General features: G+C 38.0%; 1 protein-coding gene across 2 annotated transcripts in view; it reads left to right on the top strand.

The window, feature by feature from the left end:
* The first annotated feature begins 3763 nt into the window (after positions 1 to 3763).
* The window catches only part of RUFY1 (RUN and FYVE domain containing 1), a 36942-nt gene continuing 28849 nt past the window's right edge, over positions 3764 to 11856 (top strand). For both annotated transcript variants that reach the window (XR_012486654.1, XM_074291799.1), the window contains exon 1: positions 3764 to 4193. Coding sequence is in view for 1 of the 2 variants with exons in the window: in XM_074291799.1 (XP_074147900.1) it covers positions 3896 to 4193 (298 nt within the window). In the remaining variant the exon portion in view is untranslated. The remainder of the gene's footprint in view (positions 4194 to 11856) is intronic.

Below are 11856 nucleotides of genomic sequence, written 5' to 3'. Positions count from 1 at the left end.
TGCTAAACATTGGGTTTATTAAAAGAGGCCCTTCAAAGGGCTTACATTCTAATGAAAAAAAACCCAGACCAATCTCAGCAGGTCCTGGGAATGAATTGGTGGAATGAGCCAGGTGTGCCCTAGCCATAGCAGACCCTTGGATTAAAACGAGAAGGTAAAGAAGATGTGTTTCCACCAGCGTCCCAGAGCTAATCTTTCCAGTTTCCCTCTGGAACTCAGATGCTTCAGCCTTTGGCTCTGTCTTCTCAGAGGAAGTCCCAGCTCCAAGGAAGATCATTGTGAAAGAAGCAATGAAAAAAAGAAGAGGAGAAAGAGCAGAAAAGAAGGGATGCAGAGAATCTGTAAACAGCATATAGAATTCTTTTAAACTATCACCTGGTTTTTAGCCCCCCCAGATCCCACTTAGGACAGTATGAGTTCCACTGTTGTCTCTATGTTCTAGAGAAAGCAAGGCCAATCTCATTTCCCAAAGGGTCTCATTCCATTGCTTTTGCCTCCCTCTATAATGATAAGAACTAACATTTATATAGTGCTTACTATGTTCTAGGAACTGTACTAAGTACTTTTAAATTATTATTTATTTGATCCTCATAACTCTGGGAAGTGGGTGCTATTATTATCCACATTTTACTTATGAAGAAACTGTTATGCCACAGTCTCCTTGAACTGTTCTACCTCAGTTTCCCTGCATTAGTTTTCCTGAACTCTATCTCCATTGCCCTGAGTTAGTACGCAACCCCCACCTTTTTTTCCTGTCCATTAGGGCTGTATTACCCACTCTAAACATTCCAAAAGATAAGACTATCTCAGGTACCTAAGACATCTTCTGTTTGTTCAGACATCCTGACTCTGGCCTCCAGTTAGTAAGAATTTATAGTTTTCACCTCCATCCTGCTAGAACCAAATTTATGATCCATCCCTGAAAATTCCTGCTCTTTGCTTCCTGCCTTTGTTTCTCTTCTTACTAGAATCCTATTTTTAAAAAATCTGGGAGTCTCACTTTCACCAATGGATACTTTGAGACAAGAGTCCTGTCCAGTCAATCAATTAAGCTCTCCAATAAAAAAAATATTAAAACTCTCTAATCTCTATCTTGCCTCAGCATTATAAAGCTAAGGCAAACAAGTTAGGTTACTTGTTCAGGATCAAACAACTAGTAAGTGGATTTGAACTCAGGTCTTCCTGATTCCAGGACGGTTCTATCAACTACTCCATCTAATTGGATCTCAACTGAGACTTTTTTTTAATCTGCAGAAGTCACAGGAATAGGAAATTGGCTTTAAGGAGTAACTGAAAGAACCTCACACAAAGCCCAGTCTGAGTCCTGCTTCAACTATCTGGCAAATTTCCCCATCAGTGCTATTTCCATCAAAGGTTTCATATCATAGTGTATTATATTAATTAAATCCAGTATTAAAAAAAAGGGGGGGGGTTTCACTCAAAAAGAAGCTCCCATCATATGTGAATGAAGTTTCCATAACAATCTTCCATGAAAAAAAAAAAATCATCAATGATGTTTACATTTTTCTTCTGTAAAATATTTAAAATAAAATCATTTATAAAAACTGGTTTTAAAGTTTAAAATCTGTGGGTGAAAAGGACTTTTTGTTTCTTCTTCTTTTACTTACTCATGCCCCTTTTTATTCCAAGTGTATACTTCCTCCCAAGCCCCAGTCTTCCAAACCCATGATACAGATGGAAAAACCTTCAGACTTGGAGCCAGAAGCTCTTGGTTCAACCCTGCGTCTTTGTGACTTTGGGCAACTCACTTAATCTCCCTAGATTTCAGTTGCTGTAAAATGAAGGGGTAGGAGTAATTGTCTTCTAAAAATCACTCCAGGGCCATGATCCCAGTAAAAGATTTTTTTTTTTTCCCCTAGTGCCTTGGAAGCCATAGCCTAATGGGCCTAAGGGAAAAAAAGTGCTGGAAACTGTTTAGAAGTCATCTACTTGTAAGCCACAAGATGGCACCCAAACCTCAGAGTTAGTGTGTTGTCAGACAGTCATTGAGAAGCGAGAAGCCTTCTAACCTTCTAATCTTATGTGATGATTAAGCTGAAAAGCGCTTCAAAGATAATCTGCCCAACTCCCCCGAGTTTCAGAATGTTTTCCTTGGGGGGTTTTGGTACTGATATAAAATGGCACGACATCTTTTAGTAGTGTTATATGCTAAGGCAATATCTTCCACCCGTGCCTTCAGTTTTGGGGGTTGAAGGAGTGTGAAGAGGAAACTGAGCTCTGTATTAGCGAGAAACAACTGGGAAAATAGTGGCCAGGAGGAAGAATATGTACAGGAAGGGCCACTCGGTCCACTAAAGTCTGGAAATCATTCATGTCTAGGAACAGGAGTTAGGGACAAAAAAAGCCTTTGTCCATCAAAGTAATCAACACTGAGCATCTGCTTCCAGGTAGGAACCGTAAAAGACTTTCTGTGGAGTGCATTCTCACAAGATCATGGAACTCTTGCCCTTAAACAGAACCTGCTTTTCATTTCAGGAATCCTCTGCCTGGAAGTAGATTTAGGGAGGGAGGAGGGGCTGTCCCCCACTCTTGGGGTTCTTTCCTCCACCACATCCCTACTTCTTGTTTCACCGACACCCTTCAAGATTCAGTTCAAATTTCATTCACTGTAGAAAGTGTTCTTTAATTTTCCCACACAGAAACAGTTGTGTCCATTTCTCAGGGTCCCTCAATTCTATATCTTGCTTGTGGCTAGTTATTTACACGTTATCCTCCCAGCGAAATGTAAGTTCTTGAGGAAAGTGACAATGGTTGTGCCCTTCTGAGTACCTCCAGCTTATCCCAGGGCCTGAAACATTAGTCAACTTGTGGAGTAACTTCAGCTAGAGACCGGAAGCGCACCGCTTAACAAGGTAGCCCATTCAGGTTACGGAGAGACCGCGTGTGCGAGTGATGTGTGATCGTTAAGGAGATCAGTTTGACTTTGGAGAATGGAGTAGAGAGACCCGTATTGGGCAGACCCACCGGCAGGCTAAGGCTACAGTCAGAGCATGAGGCGATAAAGGCCTGTGATAAATGTCCGTATCCGGGAGAGAAGAGGGCACGTGCAAGCTCGGAGCTTCCTCCTTTCCTGATAGCAATTAATGAGGTGTTTAGATGCCTACTTAAGTGCTTCCCCTGCGCTGGGCACTGAGGATACAAGAACAAAGAATGGAGCGACTGCTACTCACAATGTTCATATTCTTTCTCGAAGGTGTCACTTCCCAAACTCCTTTCCCCACTTCTAGTTCCTTAAAATTGCTTTAATTCTCCCCTGTTTCTTTTTATAGGAGTCCCTTCAGAAGTCTGGAAGGCCCTTCAGTTCTGCCCAAAGTGAAAAGAAGTGCGACACTTGCGGCCACGTGACCGCAAAGAATGTGGAAAGCCTGGGGCTTTCTCCACCCTTCCCCACCCCACCGCCCAAACACTATCCCACCCAAGCCCGGGGAAATCTGCTCCAAAGCCACCCCCTCGCGAGCACTCCTAGCGCATTCTTGTCGACACCGACTCCTTCCGTTTTTATTCTAGCCTAAATAATCTCGCAAGTCGTTCCTACAGCTCATTCGTGCCCACTCTGGCTTTGAGACCCATTCAAGTTCTTGGCTTCTGAGACTCCCTCACCAAATTCCCTCCTGCCCGCCGGCAGCCGAGAACTGCCCAAAGTGCACCCTTTCCCACCACAGTTGGAGGACTCCCTAACACTCACTCCACCCACACTGGCTTGCGCACTCCACCACTCTTGGTGCTTAAAAGGCACCAGGTTCGATGGCGTCTTCCAAGGCGCTGGTTAGAGCGCTCGCTGCCCGGGGCAAGCGGGCGAGTCCGAGAGCGGGCGGGCGGCTGGGGCGGCTGCAAAGCCGCTTCCTCCTGACTGGTGTCAGATGACTGTGTAAAGATGGCCGAAGGGGAGGCTGGTAACTCCCCCGCTGTGGATCCGCGGGAAGACTTCGAGATCATAGACCGGACTCAGGTACCCCCAGCAAACGAAGTGCGCAGGGAGGCTGGGGGCAAGGCGACGGCCGGGGACGACGCGGGCTGGTCGCGCCCCATTCTTTCACTGGCCAGGAAGGCGTCCGAGAACTTCTCGGTGAGCTGTGGACACGCGCTGCGCTCTGCAGCCTCTTCCGCCGGGCTCCGGAGCAAACTCCCTGGCGGCGGCGGCGGCAGCGGCGGAGACAGCCCCGCCAGCCCAGGTAAGCAAACGAGCCGGGGCGAGCCCGCTGGCGGGCTCTGCGCGCCCTGGGCTGGCTGCAGCCGAAAGTGTACGAGGTGCCAGTCCAAAAAGTAAACTTACAAGTGGCTGCTCGGGAGAGCCAGGCCAAAGTCTTATCAAAATAAATCATACACCTTCCCGCCTTTTATACATACAAACCCCCTCATTTCTGACCCGACTATTAGGAGTAAGACAGGGGGTGTTAATCTTTTTGTTAGAGAAACATGGGTTGAAACAGGTTTTCTTTCAACAACAACAACTGTTCCATGTAAAATAGTTCCAGCACTCAGTAATGGCCTCAGTACCCAGAAGTTTAAAAATCCCAATTTATGTTTCTAACTTCTAACGGTAGGTGGGGTTTTGTCACAGCCGAAATAAATCTGTGTGGTTAAACATTAAATATTGATGGAATGGAGTTAAGATACTTGCTTTGCGTAATTACCCCTCGCACATTTGTTTAACTCTGTACCTGCTTAGAAAAGGTAGCTAGGTAAATGGGTCGATAGGTCTAGCAGTGCTGAAGTGAGTTGCTTGAAATCTTAGAGCTGAAGGTGCAAAAGCTAGATTTGAACCAAGATTTCCTCATTCTAGGGCTTCTTTCATCACCCATTATTGTCTTTTGAGACGGTGACCACACTATCAGTAGAAGAAATTGAACAGAGACTGGATAATAATCTTTTAGAGATATGGGGATATTAGGTCACTTCTGAGGTATCTTTCAACTCCAAAGCTCTGTTATGCTATGATTGTGAAAAAGAAGCAGTTTTAACCTGGTTAGATATAAAGGACTAAATGGGGACAGCCAATGTAAAAATCTTTCTTTTATTTGATTATTACTCGAACTTTAAGGAACATTGAATCACAAAATCTCACTGTATTTAGAAAGGACATGAGAGTTCATTTAAGCCAAACTCTCTCCATTATATGAATCCCCTGTTTCTAGATTCCCCTTCAATATCTGCCCTAAACCTAATCAGTATATAATTGCTATTACTTCCTTAGGAGACCCCTATAAAATAGTAAGGAGCATATACTAGTTTGAGATGACTGAATAGTTTTTTTCTTTCAGTAGTATTTTATTTTTCCAAATATTTGCAAAAATAGCTCTTAACATTCATCTTTGCAAAGCCTTGTGTTCCAAATTTTTCTCATTTTCTTCCCTCCCCTCTCCCCAAGACTGCAAGCAATATGATATAGATTTAAACATGTGCAATTATTCTAAACATATTTCTGTAGACTGAATAGTTTTTTTAGGGAAACAAGCTCAGGGTTTAAAAGCATAAAGCTTGGGAGTGTGGAGTCTGCAATTAGAAAATTTGGGCAACTCAAAGCAGTAGTAGCAGATAGCAAGAAGCTCAAGAAAGATGAGATATTGAGGACAAATTTTGCTTTTTTTTTTTTTTCTCTTTAAAAGCAATTTTGCTCTCATACACTATAACCCAAGTGGAATTTATATCAGGAATGTAGAACTCATTCAATATTAGGAAAACTGTCAATATATCAATAGTAAAACTAACAGGAATCTTTGTCCCAGTAGATGCAGAAAAAGCTTTTGACAAAATAAATTCCTATGAAAACACTAGAAAGTATAGGAATAAATGGAGCTTACCTTAAAATGATAAGTAATATTTAATTAAAACCATCAATAAGCATTATCTGTAATGGGCATAAGTAAAAACCTTCCCAAGTACAATCAGGGGTGAAGCTAGGATGCCCATTATCATCTCTATTATTCAATATTGTACAAAAAATATTAGCTGTAGCAACAAGAGAAGAAAAAGAAATTGAAGGAATTAGAGTAGGATATGAAGAAACAAAATTATCATTCTTTGCAGATGATATGATATAAAGAATCTTTGAGAATCAACTAAAAGCTAGTGAAAATAATTAACTTTAGAAAAATTGCAAGATACAAAATAAACCTACATAAATCATCAGTATTTCTATATATTCCCAACAAAGTCCACCAGCAAGATATAGAAAAAGAAATTCCACTTAAAATAACTGTAAACAATATAAAATACTTGGGTTCTACCTGCCAAGACAAACCTGGGAACTATGTGGACACAATTACAAACACTATTTTGCTCTCTGCCCTCCTTGGACAGGAGAAAAGCCAAATAACTAATCTCTCGTGATGACAGTAGGGGAAAAAAAACAATTTTCCATTGGTATACAGGTCTTTGAAGTTTATCTAAACTATATGGTCCATGAGGCCAAGAACCACTGTTACCTAAACTTTGTATTTCCCCCAACAACTATTTATTAAAATGAAGGTTTGCAGAACTGGAACTACTATTCATTAAACTTCTTTGCAAATGAAATGTAAAGGATATACACCAAGTTTATATATGCTTTTCTCCTCCCTTTTTTCTCTGGACTTTTGATTTCAGCAGTAAGAGAAACTGTTCTTTATGGACTCTCACTCTAAAAGATTTGCAATTTATAGTTTTGGGAGCATTGCCTAGGGCATTGTGAGTTTATAACTTATACTGAGTCACACAGCTTGTTTTGGGGCAGAGTCTGGACTTAAACTCAGATCTTCCTGACTCAAAAGACTGGCCTTTGCTACCTGAATTACTTTTCCCTGTCTCCTTTTGTTCTAATGCCTCCTTCATAAAATTTTTTCTGACCCTCTATCAGTCAGATAGGTAAAAAGAAATTACTATGGAGATTTGGATGGAGAAATTACTATCTCAGTATATAGTTCACATAGTAAGAATTTATTAACTGTTGAACAAATGGATTACTCTGGGAAGTGCTGTCAAAATGGTTAATCTACTGCCAGAAAGTGGGATAAACCTAGTTATATTAAGTAGAAAGATTTGTGACACCAAGGTATCTTATACTAATACTCTTAATAGGGAAAGATTTTATTAAAACAGATTAATGGAGCATTTAATATTTTGAATACTGTGTAAGAAAGAACATGCCACATAAAAGGTTAGAGGTCCAATATGTAACAAGTTAGTTCATTTTTTAATATAATTATTGAATTTCTAGAGACTGCTTGCTATAGTACCTAGAAAACCACGGTTGAAGCCAGGAAAACTTCACTTCAAAAATTAATACTTAATAGCATACTAGTAACCCTGGGCAGATTAGTTTCTTTTAAAATCAGCTTGGGAACATAAAATTGTGAACATAATTTGTCACAGTATGTCATAGTTATGAATCAGATATGCTACTTTCTGCCACTGCTAGCTTTGTGATCTTGAACAAATCATATTAGTTTTTACTTTCCTCACTCATAAAACAAGACATAATCGTACTTTTACTGCCTAGGATTGATGGAACACCTTTTGGGTTGTATTGAATTATTCCTTCTCTCTTGCAATGTTATTTCACAGTTATATTTGATTTCCCTTACCAGAATGTGAGATCTTTGAAAACAATGATTGTTTTCTATTCATTTATATTCCTTTTGCAAGTTCTTATCAAAACCCTAAATATAGTAGATGCTCAAGAAATATTTGAACATATTCCATTTCTTGGGAGAGCTGTAGCTTCCATTAAAAAGTGAAGCTGCAAGATTATCTGGATTATCCTTTTTTTGTATGTGTGTGAACCTATTTATACATCCCAGATGTCTTTGACCATTTCTTATTATAAGATTTCAAATTTTAATACTGTTTTTCTTAATTAAGGATGTTTTGTGAAGTCTGTTTTTACCAAATTGGCTTTCATGATATGGTATTTCTCAAGAAATTTCACTTCTATGAAAGTTTTATCCAAGAAAGTTTTTTCAGAAATTGGTTTGTTTTTTAATGCAGGCATATCTTTTGTTTTTCCAGTTTGGCAGGTCTTTGTATTTTGCTTTCTGACTAATAGGTACAGCATATTCAATTAAGTTACCCTGGGTAGGTGAATCCTTTCATTATGCTGAAATGTATATGCAAAATAGTTACACTGAGCCAGATTCTATGAAACTATCAATGCACATAGGTTCTTTATGACAAAACATGGGAAAAGTCATGAATTCAATATAGCAGAGCTTTATGAAAATCTAATGTATCCTAGGAACTGTGAGAGAAATATAAAATTCTAAAATTCTCTTTCAATACAAATACAGATAAAAGTTAAACTACAATATAAAGGAAGAAATAACTAAGTTATAAAATTAAGTTTGATGATAAATAATGAAAGATATGAGCCTTAGGGAAAGGCTTCATGGAATAAGAAGGATTTGAGTTTATTCCTGAAAATGGATGAAAAGAAATTAGGAGAGTATTTCAAAGGTTCAAAGATTGTGAGGAAAGTGAATATGCTGTGGCAGAGAATAAAATGAAGGGCCTGACCCTGTTGGAGGCAGTGTCAGATAAGGTTGGATAGACAGGATGAGGAAATATTATAATGGGCTTGAACACAGAACTAATTCAGATTTTTTTTTTTTTTTTTTATTGTGCTTTAGAATAAGGAATCTTAATCTAGGGTTCACATACCCAAAGCGGTCTTAGAACTTGGATGGGGGGAGGAAATCATACAAAAGAGTTAAAGTAGTTCTAAGGGTTGATCTTTATTTCTACTGACTTTTAACTAAAATTTAGCATTTCCTTTAATTACGAAAGTAGGCCATAAATTATAGCAGCATTGGTAGTTCCTGTGTTTTGTTTCCATCAGAAGTCACAGACCTTTTCATATCACATAGGGAGTTATTACAAATATTTTGAAATTTCCACACTCATTATTATTTCAAATGTACTGTAATTATTTGACTCACCACTAACTCATCCAAAATGAAAGTCTTCTTTGTGTTCAGACATCTTTGCAATGCAGCTGGCCAACAGTTAATATCCAGTGGCTTTACCAGACTGCCAAATGGATACATGACACAAAAAGTTGAGAACCCTCAGATTATTCTGACAGTGGTTTGAAGGATAAATTAGAGGAGAGAGTAAGTCATTGCCATTAGCTCAAGTAGTAGGTATTGGGTATAGAGAAGCTAAAATAAGGGATAGATAAGCATCATGAAGAACTTTTTCCTTCACTATAAAATGAGCAGATCAGACTAACTGGTTTCTAAAGGTACTTCCAGCTCTAAATTCTGTAAATCTCTAAATTAATAATAATAATCTCTTATTAATTTGGCTACATATAAGGGATAAAGGAGAAGCAGTTCTGCTCAAAATGTTAAATTCAAAGAAGCAGTGATAACAGCCAAATTATCATCATCATACTTTCTATAATATGGTAATAAAGACCTGAGATTTATAGACTCATAGGAAAATGTGAATTTAGAAGTCATCTAAGCTTCTCATTTTTCTTTCTAGACCATAAGTTACTTGAAATCAGGGATCATGTTTCCATATCTACCTTTGTGCCTAGTAAAAGACTTGGTATTTGGTAAGAGTTTAATAGAGGCAGGGCCTGGAGTCAGGAATATGAGTTCAGATCTGGCTTCATATTCTTACTAGCTGTGTCATCTTGGACAAGTCACTTAACACTAATTTGCCTCAGTTTTTCTGTAAAATGGGGTTGCCCTGGAAAAGGACATGGCAGACCACCCCCGTATCTTTGCCAGGAAAACCCCATAGACACAGTTAATGGGATGGATCACGTAAAATTGGACACAACTAAATAACTAGGGATTTAATGTGGGTCTTTACTTGAGTTGCAAATGAAGACATATCAGAAATTTAATCAATTCAACAAATATAATTTAAGTACCTGCTATGAACAAGACACTGCTAGATGAGAGGGATATAAAATAAAATTCAATCTATCTTTCAAGGAGTTTACCTTCTATTAGAAAAAGTAATTAGATTTGAATCAGTTTCCCAGTTCCCTATTCAGTGTTCTTTCCACTTCTTTGACACTAGGTTAGGTACCTTAATTTCTTGAAAGTATCATGTATAATCATATGCTTTCTTTATATATGAATTATTTTGCATTTTGAATGTTAGCGAATAGTTTAAGGTTTTCCTTTAATAATTCTGAATACTTCAAAAGAGCTAAAATCTTAATGACTTATTTGGAATGGTCATTGTGGGGTAAATATGGAGAAAATAATCCTGGAGAAAATGGAAGATGAATCTCACAATAAAAGTATGGTACAATGGAAAGATTTAGTCAAATGATTGAAACTTACCTCTGTGACTTGTGTGCACAGATTATTTATCCTTTTTCAGCCTCAGTATCTTTATATAGAATGAGGGATTTGGACTAGATAACCTTCCAGGTCTAAATCTGTGATTCTGGGAAAATGGTCTTTATTTCTCAGCAGCCTCTTTAGCCTTAATTTCAAAACCACTAATTTAAAATGCCAGTCTGCCTTTTAAAGTATGGATGACATTTATTTCAAATATCATTTGCCCAGACTGTTCAAACCAGGATATAACCAGCCAGTTCATTTTGGCATTTATGACGCTGCTGAATTCTCTAATACAAAAGGGTTTAAACTACCTAAAATCTACCTTTGGGGGGGAAAAAATGATCAAGTGGCAGGTATTTAAGTATCCAAAAAGCCACATCATTACCACGGTTTATATGTATAAAATAAGTGCTATTACTGAACTATTTCATCTTTTATTATTTCATAATATATTTCTTGACCAGTAATAGCTTTAGATTGAGAAAAGCGATTGGATTTAAATTTTTACCATTTCATCATTGAACAAATACATTTGGACAATATTAAAGGTTTTAAGGAGGAATTTTAAGAAAGTGGCAAAATTCTTTCATCTTCCATATATGTAATGGCTTTCCACATGACTACTTTAACATAGTCATTTCCTAGCAACTGTATAAAAATAGCCAGACTCCTTTCTTAGGTTTTGTGAAGTGAATTTTCCTTATACATGCAGTATTACATCTTACACAACAATCTATTTTAAAGCCAGGCCTCAATCACTTAGATTTTAATGTACATAAATGCTGTTAATTCCATTGCTTGATCTCTGCATAGTATCATTTTAGTATTTCTTAGTAGTTATCAGCTTTGCTTAGTAGCAATTTTATATTTTAAAAATCTACTAATATTGAGAATTTCCCCTAAGAATATAATGCCAAATCACTGGATAATATCTGTGAAATAATGTGTTGATATCAATCCTGAGACTTCTTGAATCCTTAACTTAAAAAGGCCAAGGCCTCCCATTGTATCCAGGGCCATCTCCAATCATCTTGATCTATATCTTGCCACTGGACCCAGAACTCTGGAGGGGAAAGTGAGACAGGTGACCTTGCACAGCCTTCCCTCACTTAAATCCAATTCATTTTCATGTCATGTTATCACTTTCCTGATGTCATGTTCCTCTTGGAGAAAGCAAGACAAACAGCAACAACAACAACTTATTAATCCAATTCTGCTCCCTAAGATTTGTCAGTATTGCCTTAGCAAAAAGTTTGTCATTCATCCTGAAATGTGGGCCACAATTTATATTTTCACTAGTTCAATTTCTTCCTCAAAGCACTCTCCCTAAAGGGAAATTATTCAGCTGTATAATTGAAGACATTTTCATTGAGAATTGTTAGTGCTTTGAATACCAAAAAAGATAATTCTAACCCCAATTCTACAGAAACTGTCTATTATTTTGTCTTAAATTTATCTTAAATCTACTCTTGAAGTGGAAAAAGGATATTTTTTCCTGTGAAATAAATCCAAATAGCCTACAATTTACTATCTATATAGGGTTTGCTTCCAT

This window comes from Sminthopsis crassicaudata, chromosome 2 (genome assembly GCF_048593235.1).
Source record: "Sminthopsis crassicaudata isolate SCR6 chromosome 2, ASM4859323v1, whole genome shotgun sequence".
NCBI classification, from domain to species: Eukaryota; Metazoa; Chordata; class Mammalia; order Dasyuromorphia; family Dasyuridae; genus Sminthopsis; species Sminthopsis crassicaudata.
This window is presented reverse-complemented; position numbering and strand designations above follow the sequence as displayed.